The sequence below is a fragment of the Gavia stellata genome, chromosome 13 (genome assembly GCF_030936135.1).
Source record: "Gavia stellata isolate bGavSte3 chromosome 13, bGavSte3.hap2, whole genome shotgun sequence".
Lineage (NCBI taxonomy): Eukaryota > Metazoa > Chordata > Aves > Gaviiformes > Gaviidae > Gavia > Gavia stellata.
This window is the reverse complement of record NC_082606.1, coordinates 20,979,088-20,998,197: the sequence shown is the minus strand read 5'-3', so window position 1 is coordinate 20,998,197 and position 19,110 is coordinate 20,979,088. Positions and strand designations below refer to the sequence as shown.

General features: G+C 48.7%; 1 protein-coding gene across 2 annotated transcripts in view; it reads right to left on the bottom strand.

Annotated features, from left to right (window-relative positions):
• Positions 1–10,721, bottom strand: part of ALDH1A3 (aldehyde dehydrogenase 1 family member A3) — a 37,128-nt gene extending 26,407 nt beyond the window's left edge. For both annotated transcript variants that reach the window (XM_059823725.1, XM_059823726.1), the window contains exons 1-3: positions 10,623–10,721; positions 6,940–7,044; positions 831–971 (exon numbers count right to left, since the gene is read on the bottom strand). In XM_059823725.1, the coding sequence (XP_059679708.1) occupies positions 831–971; positions 6,940–7,044; positions 10,623–10,721 (345 nt within the window). The remainder of the gene's footprint in view (positions 1–830; positions 972–6,939; positions 7,045–10,622) is intronic.
• Between the last annotated feature and the right edge of the window lie 8,389 nt (positions 10,722–19,110).

Here is a 19,110-nt window from a genome sequence, read left to right as displayed (position 1 = left end):
AGCAGGTCTAAGCTGAGATATGCTAGGATCTGTGGGTGTGATTTGGAAAGATGACCAACGCCCCTAGAGTCTAAAGGCTTCTACCAACTGCAGCACATTTTAGCTCGGGTCCTACTCCCCTTGTTTTGCAGTAGAAGGACTCCTTCAGGACAGGATGGGGAATCATTAGCAATAGTTCTTCAGTGCAGAAGTCCAAGTTAACACAGCTTCACGGTTATAAAGAGATTTTTCTGAGCCAGTACATTCAGTAGGGAAAGAAACAGTTCCCACTTACACACATTTTAAACTTTGGATGACAGCCAGCAAAAGAAAGCTTCTCTTTCCAGCCCCCCATTTTAGGGGAAGCAATTTGCAAAGAAGTCAAACCAGCCTTGTGTTTTTGTAATAAAGAAAGACCAAGTCAGTTGTGGTGGTTTGGGTTTTTTGTTTGTTTTTGTTGTTGTTTGAGTTGTTTATTGTTTTGGGAGTTTTGTTTGCTTTTTAAAATAAGAGCTGGGAGACAGCTATGAACATTGATGACTTAAACCAAGAAAGAATGTTTATTGCTTTGAAAAATTAAGCATTAATATCTGTAATCACTTCAATAACTAGCTAAAGTTTCGGAGAAGTCAACTATATAGAATAACTAATAGCCTTCTAACACCCCTAAAAATCATCCTGTAGCAAGAGGAAGATAAGCCATGACTCCTGCATGGACTCTTCTGCCCTTCATAAAGGAAGAGAAAAGAAAAACATCAGGTAGATATGAATGCAGCAAAATCAGAGGGATGGAGCCGAGTTATCAGCCAACAGTTGCTGGTTTATCACTGCTCACCAATCACAGTACTTACTGCCAGGATGACTCTGTCTCGCTCAAGAAGATCAGCCAGCTTGTGCAGGAGTCGGCCTCTGCTTAGGGCATCCATCTGTCTCCACGGAGCTCCCCTCTGGAATGCTGTCTTTGCTGCTTCCACCGCATTATCCACATCAGGCTAGAGCAGCCACATACAGAAGAAAACCTTAGGTTACAAGGAAGGAGCTGGACAATGGTACAGAAACCCCATCAGGCAGCTTCCTACATGATGCTGTGGTGGCTAAAACCAAGCTGGCTGACAAAACCACTTCCACTTTACTCCTGGATTTGGACCCAAGCCTGCAATAAGTTCTGAGTTTGGCCTGCGCTGATAAACAGCCTTGGGGTCAGAGTACCAACAGGGTCTTTCAAGGGTAATTTTATGCAACTGGTTTGTTTATACAATAATCCAGAATCATGTTCCTGCCAATACAGGTCGTGACACTGAGGGAAGATGGAGAAACAAGATCCCAATTCTGTTCCCATTACAGCTTCCCTAAGCATGACAGGCCGTTGGCCTGCATGATTCATCCTCCTCTGAACAAGTGTGGGAAGGAAAGTCCCCCATGACAGAGATCATGGTTTTATCCAGGTGAACAATCACAGCTCAGGTCCCACCATTCAGTCCCACTGGAACCCATGCCAGTAACAGTTAACACACTAAAAAAGCTCCCTTAGATCATAGATCACACTTCCAGAACATTTCTACCAGATGGGAAGGGTTTTGTTGACAAAGGCATTTCACCTACACAGACTTAGTGCCACTCTACCTTTGTCTCCCAACTACTTTACCATGCTCTGGACCAAATCTGTTTTCCCAAGTTACTGCTCAGGTGGGCAGCAAATTCTCTCTCCCCACACCACCAGCCCTAGAGAAGCTTCATGCATTTGCTCTGGCCACAGTACGCCTTGGACTCCTCCCTTCTCCCCACATACATTGATTTAAAGTCAAGTCAAAGGCAACCTCTCAACCAATGGGAACACTGCCATCAACATCCATGAGGCCAAGACTGTACCCCAAGCATACATAAAGCATACGTCACCCTGGCTTTGGACAGAATCCTGCTCTATGTAATGTCTGGCACAGCCCATGCCTCACTTTAGCTGATGGAGAACTTGCATCTCACAACAATATGTGGCTCAAGGGGGTGGGAAATAAGGGAGGGTTTCAGGCCTTGATCAGTCCTCATAGCACTTCGCCAGTTGCTCTCATTTATGTCTTATCTCAAGTCTTGTCTTGATACAATTACGAAGTAAGCCTCTGCACTGATCCAGCAAGGTCTGGCCATTCTCTCCTCATGTGGAAATGTGTGGTGCTCAACCAAGAAAAATGTTATGGGCACATGTTGCCTTCTTACAGCAAAAGGTCATGGAGAAAACAGCAAGTCATCACCCACTGAAATGGCACCTTACACTAAATTTGGCGCTGTTTCTTTACAAGAGGATTACGCAGCTTTAAAACAGTCTGACCTATATTGTCAGGAAAAGAACCCCACCCTTTTGGAAAGGCACTGATGGGGAAACCATTGAAGGAAACTTGAGCAGTTACAGGGGGTTAAGAATGGCTCTGGTCAAGCAAGGGTGCTGGCGAGGCAGAAGTAGCGAGCAGCCACTGCGCACAGGCAGGCGTGTCCTCCCTGCGTCCCATCACCCATGGGCAGAATGGGCCTTCAGAATGGTTCGCTTCAGTTGAATTGATCAGGATTCAAACTGGCATGTCACAAGAGCCAGAAGGCACCACCAGCCACTGCACACTTGTGTAGTCCCAATCCTGCCTGATGGAATAAGGCTCAAGCTGAAAGAAGGCAATATTTTATGTGACAAAGCAACACAAGAAGTGTGTCAGGTTTAAACTAGTTTTCCCTTCAGAGCAATTAGTTAGCTTCTGTGACCAGGCTGGGAGGACCAACACGCAGAGCATTGGGTCTGCAGTGGCACAGGCCACAACGCAGCATGCCCCTGGTACTGAGAGACTTCCCACCACCCTGGCACTCACAGGAACAGGGATGAGATGGCTGCGCAGGCAGAGGACTTTGGTGCATGCCCAGATTTTCCCCATCCTCTAAAGATGGGAGCACCTGAGCCCTGCTGCAGCTCCTGCAAATACTAGTTGTCTTCATTCTTGTCTCTTTTCTCAGACATGCTGGGTACACATAGAGGCTTGGAGACTGCAGTCACTATCACACAAGCAAAAAGGCTTTCCCAAAACACCCTCAGGGGCAGCACCACCAAGTGAGATCTGGTGAGCCTGCACAGCCTCAACAGGCCTGAGAGACCAGCAAAAACAAGGAAATTCTTCAGGAAGGCTGAAATGCCATTCTTAATCCATCCTGTTATGACTAGGCATTAGGGGAGTCTGAATGGCATGTTCATTGCAGGCATGTTGCAATAGGTAGGCACAATGCGTGACAAAGAGACTCGTAACTGTCAAGGTGCCAGGGACACACGGGTATATAAAATCACAAGGAAGAGGTCCATGCATCCTGGTGCTCAGTTCTGTTCTACACAGATTTACCAAGTATTACATAAAAAGCTCTGCTAAGAGAATATTAGGATTGTAAAGTCAAGCACCGCAGCGTTGGGAAATGCTTGCAAACCTTCATACCCACCCTGGATGTTTGCATTATGATACAACCCCCAGTTACACAACTGCATACTATTTTCCCCTGAACAAACTCACACCATTCTTTGTTCTAAGCTACCTCCTCCACCTTCTTCCTCTACCTCAAGTCCTGCTCATCGTTGCTCCATTTCTATCCTGCCCCTTTTTCCTCTCTCCTGCCTCAGCAGCAGGGTGCAGAGCACAGCAGAGACCATCACCTCAGTGGCTCTGTGAGTAGGGAAAACACCTGCAAAAAAGCCTTGCTCTGCTTCAGGCTTAGTGTGTACAACACTGCTTCGGTTTGGCCAATAAGGAGACACGCCAGGGATGGAGCACACCCAGTGGAGACTGTCTTTCTTGACTTCATTTACTAACTTCTTTGAAAAGCCTCCACTGTGCACTTCTTTGGAAAGGCAGGAGCATGCCACAGTTTCTCAATTAGAAGAGGTTCAGAACTGACCCGCTTCCCTGCAAACAGTCTACACATTGGCTCAACAGTTAGAGCAATGCAAAGTTCTAAACAGCTACAAACAGCATCTTAACAGCCCGAAGTGTCCAAAACCATTATCAGGGGCATTGTAAGTCTGCTGTAGGGAATAATATTCCTGCAGGCTCTTACCTCAGCCTGCCACTGCAATCTGAGGGGGGCAGGATGACTGTGAACAAAACCCTCTTACAACCCTTCAAAGATCCACATGAGAAAGTGAACTGCTTAGAAATGATCATGACAGATGCTCCACAGAGTCAAGTCTGCTCAACAGTCACAGCTGTGGACCTGCTGCACACACTCTGTGGCAGCCAGCTGAACTGGGTACTCCTTTGAGGAAGGAGCACCTTTCTCCCTGCCCTTGATAGCTGTTAGCAAGCTGCTAGAAGAAAAAAAAGCCTGTCTTCAAGTGTTATTGACAGCACCAGAGAAATGCCAACAGCACAGATATTTTTGCCTTCACACGGTAACATCAAGACAGGGTGGAAGTTCTGGGGCTGTACTGTTTGCTGGGGGCAGAAGTCTAATAAAGCAAGCTATTCCTTCTCCATTATCAACATGGCAAACGCTTGGACACTAAGCCATTACTTGGGAGGCAAAAAGTCTCCAAGCATCTAGTGGAAGCATTTGCCATTTTATTTTCAGTGCTTCTTTTTCCACACAAGACTTCCCTTTATCCCCCAACTATCCCATCAAGGGCAATTCTGTAACTAAAGAACAAACAACAAAACCTTTGCTCCTAGCCTCATAAAGCATTGGCCAAGTTTCAGCACCAGACTAAATTGTCATCGCTGAGATATCAGCTGCCAAATTCCCACCCCTCACGTGCAGGCTAAGCAAAACACACTCTGCACAGCCAGGGAGGGGCAGGTTTCTGTTCAGGGCTGGGGAAGCAGAGCCCTGCTCCCAGCCTGCTGCGAAGGCAGAGCCAACCCTGGCACAGCACAGCTGAGACCAGAGCCAGTACCAGGAACCACCATCCCTGCAGCAGTATTGACCAGCACAACCAAGTATGGTGGCACGCTGGGACAAGATGCTGGAAAGCGCCACCAAACACAACTCACCACTTTCTGTAGTAACTCCAACAGACTGGAGTTACAGACCTAGGAGGTGATGTTCAAACAGGGCAAAGGAAGTCTCAGGGGACTCAGTTTGCCCAGAGGACAGGGGGACATGGTCAAGTGTCACTAGCAACCAAACAGCTAGTTTGGGATGCTTCTCACCCCTGACTCTGCCTTCTAACTAATCCAGATCCAGGTCTAATCCCACTCAGTCCCTCACAAAAACCTACTTAGAGCAAAAAAATAAAAAGAAATCTGTATGATGTAAAGGGGTGGAAGAGGCTTTTGGCACCCAAGGTGCAGCTAACTTAGAATAATTGCAGGCAAGAATGTATGTACTGAGGAATCGGACACCTATGCTGATTATCCATGGGCACAGGGCTCCACTGACTGGCCCCAAGGAAAGGTTTACAGTGACTCTCCTGCAAGCTAGAAGCTGAAAGCTATCCTTGAATTCAGGCAGGGACAAGTCTCAAGGAGGCAAGCTGCAAAACCGGCCTTTTAGATCTGCATAACAATTTTCTTTAACCAAGTCATTAAGAAGCAGGCTTGAAATACTCATGTAATGCTCTGTAACTGCTTGAGGAGACACTTAGCTCAGGGAACAATAGCAACGTCGTGGTTTCTGCCTAGCAAAATACAGTTGCATCAGAGTTAGCTTCAACTCTGCTATTTACATGCCACTGCAGTTAAACACAGTTGTCTCCTACTCAGTTAGTATAAAGGAATTACACATAATGTTTGGTTCTGCCTCGATCTGTAGCTGCCCCAAGGATGCACAGATTCCCCATGGCAATAGGTCTCAGAGGCTGCTTTAGTACCATCCAAAAAGGATGGCTACCTTACACACTATTAGCACGCAGGCTGGAGATCTGTATTGCCAAGCAAGTTTGCCCCCATCTCCAGAAGGGTCAGGTTCTATACTCTACACAGTGTAATACCAGAAAACACATTGTCCCTGCTCAGCTAGTATCACTCCTACTACGAAAGGCTCTGCAAAGCAGCTACCTGGCTGGAAACCAGGCACTGAGCCTCACAAGTGCTGGACAAGCTTAGATACCAAGAAAAAGATACCACAGTACAGGCAGAAGTGCCCCACGCTGCTTGTCACTTACTGCCCACAGCCATAAGCAGCCAAAGCCCTGGTACAGCAGAGAAGCTGTGAATCACCTTCTGTGACACACTGCAAAAAGCCAGCTCTTGGGCCAGCTCTCTCCCATGGGTCAGGCCAGCTGGCCCATACGTGATCAGCTGTTTTGAACAAAAACTGTCACATCTGACTGTTCCTCACCTCAGACTGTTACCAAACCCAAGCAGTTATGCTCCAGGCTACTCTACTGTGCACCAGGGCCAGGGACTACTAAAGTTCTTGAGAGATACTGGTTTGGTTTTAACTGAGAGTTACCACATTTGTGCAGGAGGCCAGAACCCATGACACCAGTTGGAAAAGCAGCACTACATCTCTAGCAGAAAGTGGACAGTGTTTGCATGATAGAGCTTAACTTCCCCCAAGCACTCAGGTTATTTGTCAATTGCATTTAAAAAAGGGCAAGTTTCAGTTCAGTGTCTCCAACAGGCTGCTGTGCAGCTTGTATATAAACCACTCCCAACAGGAGGCCCAAGTTCTTTCAGGGATGTGCATACACCATCATTGCTATTTCCTCAGACTGGCTGCTTCTTTCCAGTCTATAACCCGAGAATGATGCTGAATCTCATTCCTCTGACAGTGTTTGGCAGGCAGTTCCTACCAGGGAAAGTGACTCTGCCGAGTTGGACAGGACTGATCCCACCCACCCTGTGTAATTCTTGAGCAGCACATCTAGCGTCCCAGACCTCCAGCTCACAGTCTGGCCAGATGTAGGTCGTTGTTAAAAGCCAGCTTTTCCTCTGTGTGCTTCCCTACAAAAGGAAGTCCCTTGGAAACTGTCTTTTGCACTGGCTTTCCAACAACACTTACCTTGTCTCCTTCCTCAATGTCACAAATTTTCTCCAGCGTTGAAGGGTTGTAGGTGGGGAACTTCTTTCCGCTTGTAGACTCATGCCATTCATTGTTAATAAATATCTGAAGAGAGAGCAGGAGGAGTGGGATGGGGAGGAGAAAGAAAAAAAACTGATTTAGACAATGCAAAAAACCACGAGTACTCCTCAAAGGTCCCAAGGCTCTTCAATTTCCACTGATGGCAGAATCAAGTCTGTTCAGTCTCTCTCCCAGGGAGACTGTTTGTGATACAGGCAGCATTTATCCAAACTAGAACCTGAGCCAGAGAACAGACAAAAAAGCCTTCGTGCACCCAGTTAGTTTTGAGCAAGAGGAAGACAGAGGATGGGGCCCACACAGTATAACACCATAATTTGGCAATGAGAAACGGACAGTTTTTGAAATACATCTCCATGGGAACAGCAAGCAGACACTGAGAGAAACTCGTATGGTTCAAGCAAAAGGAGCCCCTTGTTACATGCTACGTATGAAATGTCAGCCTACAATATTACTTGGTTGTTTGTATCCTGTTGTGGGCTACTTCCATGACTTGCCCCCCCAGCACTGTCCAGAGGAGGGTAAGTACTGGCTCAGTTCTACCCCACCATGCCTTGTCACAGGCTAGATCGAGCCTCTCACGTCACTTGGAGTTGTCTGTGACAAGATTTAAGTGTTTCAAAATATTGCATTTCCAGAGCAAGAACAAACAGTCCCAGTGTTGCGTAACTGAAAATGCATTAAATACTAGAGTGTTGTTACTCACTGTAAACAGAACATGAATACCTATATACAATTAATTGATTCAACATGCATCTTATCCACACTGTGATCTAACTTGGCAGTGTTATGTTTTATAAATATACTTTAAGTAAGATTAGATGAAGTAATCTTTATTAGTAGCCTGTTAGCGGCTGTAAGCTAGTACTTTTACTTGGAAGTCATCCACATTTGCAATCTTGTTTATGAGTCTCTACACACCACCAGGAGATTAATGTTGCATCCCTTACATTCGGAATTCCCACTGCTTTGGGTCATAGTTTTCTTTCCTTGGGCAGCTTTTTTCCTGAAAGGAGTTTATCTTGACTATTTCTGCAAAAAGCATCCCAGATGTAACTGGCGTAGAAGCTACATTTTTGGACCCACCTGTTTCAAACAGGCCAAGAAAGAGAAAATTTTGCCAAAAATGTGCCAAGTGAAGTCACAAGAAAAGATACAATGTTAGAAATATTAACTAACTGGACACAAATGCTCCCAAAACACCGCTATTATCCAGTACTGCATTTTAATTCTCTACAAAGAAAACAATGCATTTTAACTTCATTTTTCCTTTGTTTCACTAATAAAGAAAGTCACATTATAAATGTGGGAGATATGACAGGAACTGTAAAATTACAGCATCAGGTACATGCTCACAAATGAAGGACTGGGGAAGGATACCATTTTTCCTCTGCATTCCACATTAATTCTATGTGAAAGGGCTGGGATGGGAAAGCAATGTTCCTGTAAGAAGTAGTAAAACACCAGAGTGACAGGATCAGGCTGTTTTAAGTGTAACATGTATGCTGGCATCATTCTGGGAATCACACCAGATAGCCCGAGTCTTTGGTGCCAGGACTTGAAATCAAACAGAATAGTGTATCGGCTGTTCATGCTTCATACCCAGGATTTGAGACACGGGATTGTGGACAGATCACTTCCATCACACATCCATGACAAGCATTAAGCTGCTCTACAAGTAAGATCTTTGTTGAAAATTTTTCCTCTCCCCCAGCCCCATAACTGGTAGAACCGAAAATAAAAATCTCCGCTAAGCAGAGGAAAGTGTGCCGTCAGCTGTAAACATCTGGTGAAACTCAGAGCTTGTAGAAAACCCCTCGCAGTTTTATGAAAACTGACTGCTGCTCATTACTTTCTCAGATGCACCAGGAGCATCAGATCAAATGTCAAATTCACACTTTTAATTAACATTGGTTTCCATTTTTAAGAGGTTACCTTGATACCTTTAGTGCATAGAGTGTCTGGCAAAACTCTGGAGAATAAAAACGCATGTTTTAAAGCATGCATGACTGCAGGATCAGATCCCAAAGGAGTATTTAAAAGTGTTCACAACAATAAAAATAACAAAAACCAGAACATTTGGATGTTTAAGAAGAACTCTAATGGCCATGTCCATTTTGGACGCAGGAAAGAGCTGTTTGTGCAGATTACGCCATTCTGCAATCAGCAGCTGCAGATCCAATTTGCTGCTAAATGACAAGTTTATCTTACAAAGTAGATAAATTCGGGATGTTAAAAATTAATCTAATCCAGTGATTACCACTAATTGCTAATCTTTGGATGCATAATCCAAATCAACACCTCACTGGATAAACTATCACTGTTTGCTGCTTCTCACTGCAAGAGAATTAACTTCAAGTTCTGCCTTTTTTTTAATACTCAATACAGAAATGTAACAGTAATTAATACGCTCATTCAGCCCCTCCAGCTCTTTTAGTCCAGCCACATAGTTCAAATTATGGCAGTCAAGGCTGCCTAGCAGCATAACCAGCCGGGATATTTTCCCCAGTGCGCAAGACAGCACGTCAGGCTGCTGCGGAACAAAAAGCGACTCGGCTATCGCAGAGCCATGGCTGTGTTAGGGAGCAGGGATTTCTGCAGCGGTGCTCAGCTCCACACCAACACCAGCCTCACCTTTGAGGGACAGGGTTATCAAGCTCGGGAGCCTTTGGTTAAATCCGAAAGGTCAGGAGTGACCGTTTAAAGGTCTTTTAAAGGGAAGATCAATGGAGAACGGAGAGATATGGGTTTGTGTGGGCATGCTGCCTGACTTCTCATCTTGTGGGGAGGCCATGGAGGAGCTCTGTTGGGATGGCGAGCCACCAACAAGACATGCGTGAACACCACTCCTCTTCAGGAACTGCGGGGTGGCCCCAGTCCCATCACAGAGCCCTTTCACAAGGCCCAGTCCTGCAGGACGCTGGCCCTCCTCCACGCTCCCTGCACTCCCCAGGGCCCAAACCCACCGAACCCCCTCCCAGGAGGGCCCCATCCCACCACAGGAGAGCTTCACACGGGGTCAAGGACAGCGGACCAAAACCCAGGCGAGCAGTTTCCTCACAGACAAACCCCTTCTCACCTCTGCCCAGGCTCGCCCCATCCAAATCCAATTTCGCTGAGCACTAACGCGATGCTAAAAGCATTTACCGGGTGGGTTTGTGAGCGCGTGGGAAGATGGCCGTCAGGGTGACCGGGAGGGGACAGGCCAGGGTGGCACCACGGCCCTCACACGGCAGGCCTGCCGCCGATCAGCACCGGGGCCTGCTGCACAGCCGGGGAGAGGGGCCCTCGGGCACCTGGGGCAGCACAACAAACACTGTAATTTTTTGTTTTCTAAAAAAAGTTGGTTTCTTGGGCTTTAGAGTTTGGGGCAACTGCAGCTCCCCTAGAAACGCCACGGTTGCCTGCTTGCTCCAGTCACTCAACCGCCCTTACACCCCCATAAGCCTACTGTCTAGGGCAGTAGGAAGAATAAAAAAATTAAGAAAAATGATGGCAAGGGAGAAAATTTTATGTTAAAAAAATAACACTCCACCACCAGCCTGACTCCAAGCACCAGTAACGCCACGGCGAAGCCCACTACCCGGCTCCCCTCGCCAGCTCACCTTGGTGTACTTCACCTCCAGGCTCCGCAGGGGCCGCGGCAGCGGCGGCACCTTCCTGTCCGGCTGCCCGTTCTCCACGGCGCCGTTGAGGGCGGCCATGGCCGCGCCGTCGAGCCCGCGCCGCCCTCTGCCGCTGACAGCCCGCGGCGCCGCCTTAAGAGCGGCGCGCGCCGGGCGCCGCCGCCCGCCCCCATTGGCCGCCGCCCAGCCCCGCCCCGCCGCGCGCCCCGCCCCCGCCCCGCCCCGCCGCGCGGCCGCGGCCCTCAGGTAACGGGCGGCGCCGCCCCGCCGAGGCACCGCGGCCGCCGGCGGGTCGGGGGGCGCCAACGGGCCGCGCCGGCCGCCTCGGGGGTCCCCGCGGGGCTCCCCGCAGGGCCGTGGCGGGGAGGCGGCCCGGGCGCCGCGGACCTCGCTGCTCGGAAGTGGCCGTCGGTCAGGGCCTCTCCCCGGGCGAGGGCGGCGAAGGAGGGCGCCTTGTCGCGGCCGGACGGGCTTCGGGGAGCGGAGCAGAGCAGCCACCCCGGCTTCTCCCCGGCGGGCGTGGGAGGGACGTGCCCTCAGCTGCCTCCGCCGCCCGCCAAGGCCCGCGCGGAAGTCAGTCAGGAGAGGAGGCCGGCCCGGGCCTCCAGAGGAGTACCCCCGCTCTCCCCAGACGTGGTGCTGGGGAGCGGCCTGTCTGGAAGGCTCTCCCCTCACCTGTCGTGTTACACCCTCTACCTCCAGCTGCAAGGGCCCTTCTCCGCTCTTCCTGGCGCCCTGACTTCCTTACCCCGACCTGCTGCACCCCGTCCTTCGCTCGGTCCCGCTGCGGAGCTTTCCAGGGCTGACCAAGAAGAGAAGGAAGCGTTCCATCAAATGTCTGACGTGCGGCTGACAGCAATTCCTCCGCATCCTGTGTGCATACGTGAGTCTGGGACCAGTTTGACCACCCCGGTTTGACGATCCCAGTCAAAGGACTTCAGCCTACCAGGGCAGGACCGGGCCCTTCGGCTGAAACTTCCTGCAGCGATGAGTAACCAATATACTCGAGTCCCACACAGTCAACCTCCAGCACGGTGTTCATAGTAGCGTACTCCGAACAATGAGAAAGATGCTGTCTTTCAAGAAGTCCTAAAGGATATGGAACATGTCTAAAGTGACAGATCTAGGCTCTGTGCCTGAACAAGTTCATTATGTATTGCTTAACTTCATTCTGAATAAAATATGTGTAAGTCTTTGCAGGCTGGGGGCCAGGACACTAGGAGCACCCTTACACCCCCACACACATGGAAGATAATACAACATATTTTCCATATAACAAGTGGCAAGATGCCAGAAGTTATCTTACAAAATGTTTCACAGAATCTGTAATCCCCAGCAATAGTCAGCACTTTGCTGTTAGAATGCTTAAAAATACTCAACACTTCCAAAGGCAGATGGCCTGTAATACCATAGCGGCATAAGGGTTAGTGCTGATTCAGAAGGGAAAGTACCACCAATGAATCAAACCCCACTTCCTGCAGCTTGCAGGATATTCTTGGAGGTCCTCCGCCCAGGTGAAAACCTATCTGATGGTGCTCGGTTCCTGCGAGCTGCCAATAACATCAAGGAAGATTTTCTTCCCCCCACAATCCACATATCTTTACCAGACAAATCACTGCATCCATGTCTATTAAACTGTCCATACTAAAGGACTCATCCTGCCTAGCAATAGAAAGTTGAAGTTTTCTCTGCAGATGGGAAGGTGCTTCAGTTGTAAATAATTTGTGGAAATAGCCTTGTACGCAATGGCAGAATCAAATGAGCATTTTCAGAAAATAAAGGGATGCATTACAACAGCAGAAGTGTTTCTTTCTAAGCTGTTCATTTGTAACTGTCCAGTTGCTATTTCCCACAAAAGCTATGAAAGTATCAAAGTTAGAAGAATCTCTTAACCAAATCCCGACATTTTCCCAGTCCCAATCAAGAGGAGTTTGGATCCAAACTGTCCTTGGATGTCACCAGCAAAACTACGAGGTGACTGACAGGATTCAGCAAGTCATAGTCAGAGACAGAAAACATTTCTGTCTCTTCTCTCTGGAAGAGACATGGCCACTGATCCACTTTAGGGCCAGTGGCATGGTCTGGCAACAGAACTTTTTTTGGCTTCTAGTAATTTGCCATTTCTGGTTTTACCATAATGTATCACCACACTACAGGCAATAATTTGATAGTTTGAATCTCAGGGAATGAGAAGGAAATTGTTAACAGAGGCGGCACAGTACTGACAGAATTTATCCATTTCCAACTGTCTGTATTTTGCCCACAGACGTGCTTGACTGAAGTGGAAAGTACTCTTGTAATTAGAGGACAAAATATCTGGACAAAGGGAACGATGAATAAGAAGTTCCAGGACAAGCAGCGTCTAAAGAGTCATTCCAGTGGGTTATCTTGTGTAGAATGATCTTGTCTTTCATCTCTCGTGAGGAAGATTTTTTACAAGAAATTCCTGGGGAAATTATTTTAGGCATTATTGCTTCTTCGATTTAATGTTGGTTCACTGTGAGACGTATGTAAGGCAAAAGTTCCACATGCAGCGTTTGAGGATGTATAAGACTTTTAAAAGGCTGTACAAAGTGAATGAATTGTGAGTCAGTGACATATGAATGAGCTGAAATAATAAACTTTAACCAATATACATAGCTGTATGCAGTATTTCCCCTAGTAACATCACAAGAAGAGTAACAAAACATTCCACCGTCAAAGAGTTTTGTGGACACTGACTGGTCCCTTGTTGGGTAAACTCAGTCCTACCACAAACCGCAACAACTCCACCAGTCTCAGGAGATGTGTCTTTTGTCGCCAGTGCTTATATCGGATCCACAGAGGTGGAGACACTCGCTCCTCCAGACTGCTGAATGGTGAGCTGAGCGGGAGATGCCCTAAAAGCAACAGCAGATCCCCGATCAGAACAAGTGAGAAACGTTTTCTATTCATTCCCATGCTCCAGGAGGGCCATGCCACCATTCAGAGAGAAACACTGAAAAAATGGGTTTTACCTAAATTTGTAACAGTTGATAAATGTGTCAGAAACAGACGCAAGAGGAGAAGCATCTGTTAATGAAAGGTCACATTACTATTGAGTCACCCTGTTATGTTCTCCTGTTGCAGCAGTGTTTGCAGAGATGTCTGCAATATGTATCCTTAACCTGCTGCACTGACTGCGATAGCTGTGAATTCCCCGGTGCTGTGCTTCTCTGCAGAGCCGTATCTCACAGAAAGTTTCTAGACTGTGAGTACACCAGCTCTTCTTTGCCAGCCAGCACAAAGATTGCCTTTCCTCTGTTGGGTCAGACATGAACACTCTTAAATCTGCCACCACGAATTAGACCTGAGCACGCTTTTCTGTGCCAGCCTGTCTGTCTGTGCCAAGCGCGGTCACAGGACATGTTCATGGTATGATGTAGCTGTGTCCCTATCTGCTCTGGATGCCAAGGGTCTCTGCAGGAATTAATTTCTCTGACTTCCCCACCTCATTTAACCATAATGAAGCAAATATTGCTGGTGGTAACTCTTCCTCCAAATACATTCTGCTCCTGTATACATGTCTTATGTCCTGGCTCCACACCAGGAATGCAGAGGGGATCAGCAAAGACATCTCGAGATCAGCTGAGAGTGTGATGGTTCTAGACAACTTTGGCATCCTGCCCCATGGATGAAGACAGATTTGGCAGTGGGGCAGATGCTCACCTACAGGACCGTGGTTTGCACCTAGCCCGGTCAGCAGTGGCGTGGCCATTGAGAGCTGCTATACAAGTTGATCAGTTCCTATTTCAATGATATTTTGCATCTAGACCGCAGCCTATGCTTCAAGCCGACCAGAAGTCCCATGGCTGTGTAGAGTAGTTAACATGGCACAGAGCCAAAGCTTGTTCTGCTTATTTTACATATACCCCGAAGCACATACACGCACAAACATAAATACGTGTGCGAAACAATATACTCTAAAAGGCTACTGAGGCTGTACACTCCAGCATTCAACAGCTAGGAGTGATCAGAATTCGCCTGTTTGTACGCATCCTGATGGGCTGTAATTGAGTTATCCATGCCCTTTTCCTGCAGGCATCCCCCTCACTCCGCATTGGCAACGGTTGCTGCTCCTGAGAGAGCAGCTCCCCTCATGATTTATTCTTCTCTCGTTTAATGTGCAGCGACGGGGCTTTTTATTGCCTGTTATTCAAACTGCGCTTTGGGCACAAAATTATTCATTTCCGTATGGTTTTTCCATGGTGCTCATGACAGCAGTGTCTGAGTGTTTCACACACGGCATTTCCTTTTCCAGTAACCTTGAGAGGATGCTGACCCTGTATTATCGGTGAGGAAAGAAGGCAGGCGGCGATGAATTAAAAAAGGGTCTTCGTGATTTTGGATTCCCAGTGTGAGTCACGTACAGTCTGAGTGCTTTAGATGATAGGCGTTCGGAGCTCAGCTCCCACTGAGCTCAGCTACGGCAGTAATTGCGCAACAAGCCGGGTCTGATGATCTCCCACCTAAACACCCGGATAAGGTAGAACGCGCAGCCGACTGGGCATTGCTCCCCAGTGACTTTAATCTGGGAATTCTCTTAATTTTCTCTGCCAGATTTTGTAAACTTACTATTCCTGTAACTTTGTTTTCCGTGTGTATTTTTCGAGGGTTTGTGTTCATTTTTCTAAGCAAACTTGAAAATCATAAATTTCATCACCTTTGATTAAATTCACCACGATAGGGGTTAGCAGCAGGATGGATTGTTTTGAACTACGATATGATTGGCATTTTACAGGCTCCCTCGTAGCAGTAGTGGACTGTTTAATTGATACGGGCTGGCCATCTGAAGGGAGTGAGACATATGCTTTGCCAGCGGGTTTTGGTTTGCTTTGTTTTTCCAAATATTTTCTGGCTTCAAAATCCCAAGATCCATTCCAGACCCCAGAAGCAAATAGGGTCTAGTGAGCTCCCTCAACCTGGTCCCCTCTTACGGGGCCGGCTTCTTCATTCCAGACACAGAGAATACAAAGATGGAGAAACAGTCCCTTAGATAGCCATTGGAAGAAGATATTGAGTAACAAAGGTACCTGTTTGCTTATTTACCCGTCTAAACAATTATGTAGCTATCTGATGATAATTACGGCTCCTTAAAAGTTTGGCTTTTACACAGGTTTTTGCTGAGTTCATTGAAGCCAAACCTGATCAGTTGCCATACAAAACAAATAGGAGAAATGGTGATAACTGAACTGCTGCCTTCAGCTGTGAAAGACATTGCAAATGACACAAAATTAATAAAAAGTCTACCATTTTATACCAAGACAAGTTGTACTCAGTTTATCAAGGTATTCACATGCAATTTCAAAAGGATTGGAATCCAGAGAGATGCCTTTTTAAAAGAAAAAGAAGATCAGGCTGTCCTGAAGATCCTTTGGAAATCGTATGTATTATGTGGGGGTTTTTTAAGTTAATCCGACCTTACTTGGGCTGTGCTGAATGATATCAGTGGAGAAGGGTTGCGGGCATTGGATCTATCTTGGAGTTTGAAGCAGCCTTACCCCATGCACTCAGCACTCTCCCAGTATTTGTATCGCCCTTCTCGTGCCCTATAGGTTAAAGCTTCCACTTTAACTCATCTGGGGCTGAAGAAGAGTTCCTTTTCCCATTCCTCTCCACGTCCACAAAATCTGCCAGTAAAGGTGAGGAGAAGCGATGCGAGATACTGTGAGATGCTGTTTGTGTAAGCATTTGTAATCCTAAATAGGACCTCATGATGCAAAGCAGGACTTTGGTGGCTCAAGACAAAACACAGCCTTTTTATACTTTGCACTGTAATTACTTCATGAAGCAAAATCCTCAATCAAATTAATTTTCTTCATGCATATCATAGGTATTAAACTGTGACTGTGCACAAGGACTGGCCTTCCCTTTAGTTTGCCTGGCTCCAAAAGTAAATTGGAAAAGTTAGCAGCAAGGAAATAACAAACAGCTGAACGTTTTGAAGCCTTTTATATTAAAACAACTTCTATTTCTTCTTGCCTTCACTTCTCCCTGCCAGGCCTAGCGTTGGAAGATGAGGAGAGCGGGAGCAGGAACAGAAGCAAGTGTGCGATAACCTACTAAGATAGTGCCTGTGCTGTGAAGAAGTTCAAGGACCTGTTTCGTTACAAACCATTCAGTGTGTCTGGCACCGCGGAGCCGATGGGAACCACTCCCTGCATTGATCTGGCGATGCAGACCTGAGGATTATTTGCCTACAAACAGCTATTGTTTGCAGGGTTGGCAAATGAAAAAACAAATATGTTTGTTTTCTCCACAGATCACATTGCTTCCTACTTTCTCTTGACAAGAGGCATTTGGGGCCGGTGCCCGGGTTTTGGAAGCGGTGGTTGCCTAGTCGGGAACTGAGGAGCCTAAAATGTGCCGCCTTCTTCTGCTCCTTCCTCCCTGTCTCTTTGCTCTCACTCATCGTCACATCTGTTCTGGGCCCGATGCCCAACAATTCTGCATTAACGCCTCAGTACACACAGGCTTGCACAGCCAAACAGTTTGCAATTCAACGTACCGAGTGCCGTAACGTCTTCCCGAATCAAGCTCCTGCAAACAACTTCTGTTTACGGGAAGAATCATTTGCCTCCGTAACGCTACTTGTGAGCTGTGCCCAGCTGACTCTAGCCACTTCGGGTCTTCCCAGAGAAATGGTTTTGCAGGGCACGGTCACGAATCTAGAAAATACAGAACAGAGCAGGTAGACAAACACCCTTTAAGAAGATTCCGTCTCAGGCCTTGATCCTGCAAACTGGCACGGGCTTAATGTTAAGCACATGAGCAGTCCCGGATGACTTCAGCAGAGCTACTCACATGCTTACAGTGCGTAGCATTGGCCAGATCAGAGCCTTTATGTCTAATTGCAAAATAAACGGCAAGTTTCCTGGTTCTATCAACTGTAATGAATTGCTATTAACAGCACATTTTAAAATAGCCGTGGGGCAGATCCCAGGCAGACCCACTGGGGATAAAGTGATGTGGACTTGTTGCAACAGAACCTGGAAATACTTTTTCTTGGCCCAAGCGCTGTGCCAGTCCTACGAAACGCTAAGACTGTGGTGAGGTTGTTTTCATAGGCTTTTTTTTGTGGTTAGTCTTTGCACAGTCCCTCTCTTTTGCACCTTTTGGGTTGAACTCTGCTGTTTGAACCGGGAGTTGGAAAACCGCTCTCCTCCTGACCTTGGGGGCACTTTCTATAAGGATTTGTTGATTTCCCAACATACCTTGACGAGCCACAGCGGAACAAACCAAGTCACGGCCCACGTCCGCCGGGCTCTTTCGCACCGGGTCCGCATCCGCAACCCGGGGCTGCGGGGTCCCATCCGTGTCCCCTCCGGCGAGGGGTCGAGCAGCACAATAGGCGACATTGTGTCCCGTCCTCCCGCAGCAGAGCCCTCGCTGCCACCAACGGCGAGGCGGGGGACAGAGGGATCTGGGGGCACGCAAAAAGGAGAGCGAAACCCACCCGGGTTTGCATGCTTGCATTGCACGCCTCCTAATGAAGAGCCAGCCCCGGGCCCTCATTAGGAGGGCCTCGGCGTGCAGAGCCCGCCGGGGCCGTGCCCCCGTCCGCTGCCCGTTCGCAGCCCCCGCGCCCCGACAATACCGGCGTTTGGGGGCAGAGCCGCGGTGCCGCCGCCGCGCTCAGCGGGCGCGGAAGGTGGCGCGGCCGCTCCGGGCTGGCGTTTGCACCTGGGGCTGCCGCGGTTTAATGGACTTTAACACATGCAAACAAGAGCTTTTGTTGGCGGGCACAAAGGCTGCCCCCGGCGCGGGGCTCTCCCCAACACTGCCGGCATTGTTTCCCCTCCGCTGCTTCTTGTCACCCTCCTTGTCAGAGTTTAATGAGGACAACGAGATTTCGCAGGCTCATTTCGCACTTCAGCAACTTTCTAACACTTTCCTAACGAGGGAGAAGGGGCGGGAGAGACCGGGGGCGCAGGGGAGGAGCCGCCCCGGCCCGGCTCCGTCCCCGCGGGCAGAGACCCGCATCCGCGGGGCCGGGGCTGAGCGGGGACCGGGGCTGACCCGGGGCGGGGGGCTCAGCCCCTTCCAGCCCGGCCCCGGCCCCTCGACGTGGCTCCATTAAACAAGCCAGAACGATTAATCTCGCCGGGTTTACGCTCGGCCGGGAGGGTGGGGGTCCCCGGGGTGCCCGGAGGAGCAGCGATGCTGCGGGGAGGCGATGGCCGCTGGGACCGAGGCGGGCAGCGGCTGGGACCGTCCCCGCGGCTCGCAGCGAGGCGCTTCCCCGGAGCAGGTAGCTTTCCCCGGCACCGGCTCCGCGCTTTCTCGGCGGGAGATCCGCAGTGTTCCCACCTCCCCGCGGTCCCCGCTGAAGCCCAGCATCTCTCCTAAAGGCGAGGGGCGCAGCGGGGTGGATGCTCGGCTCCTCTCCCACGCCCCCCGGGGCAGTTTCTCCCCGGCCCGGCGCCGCTGGGCACCGTCGCGGCATCAC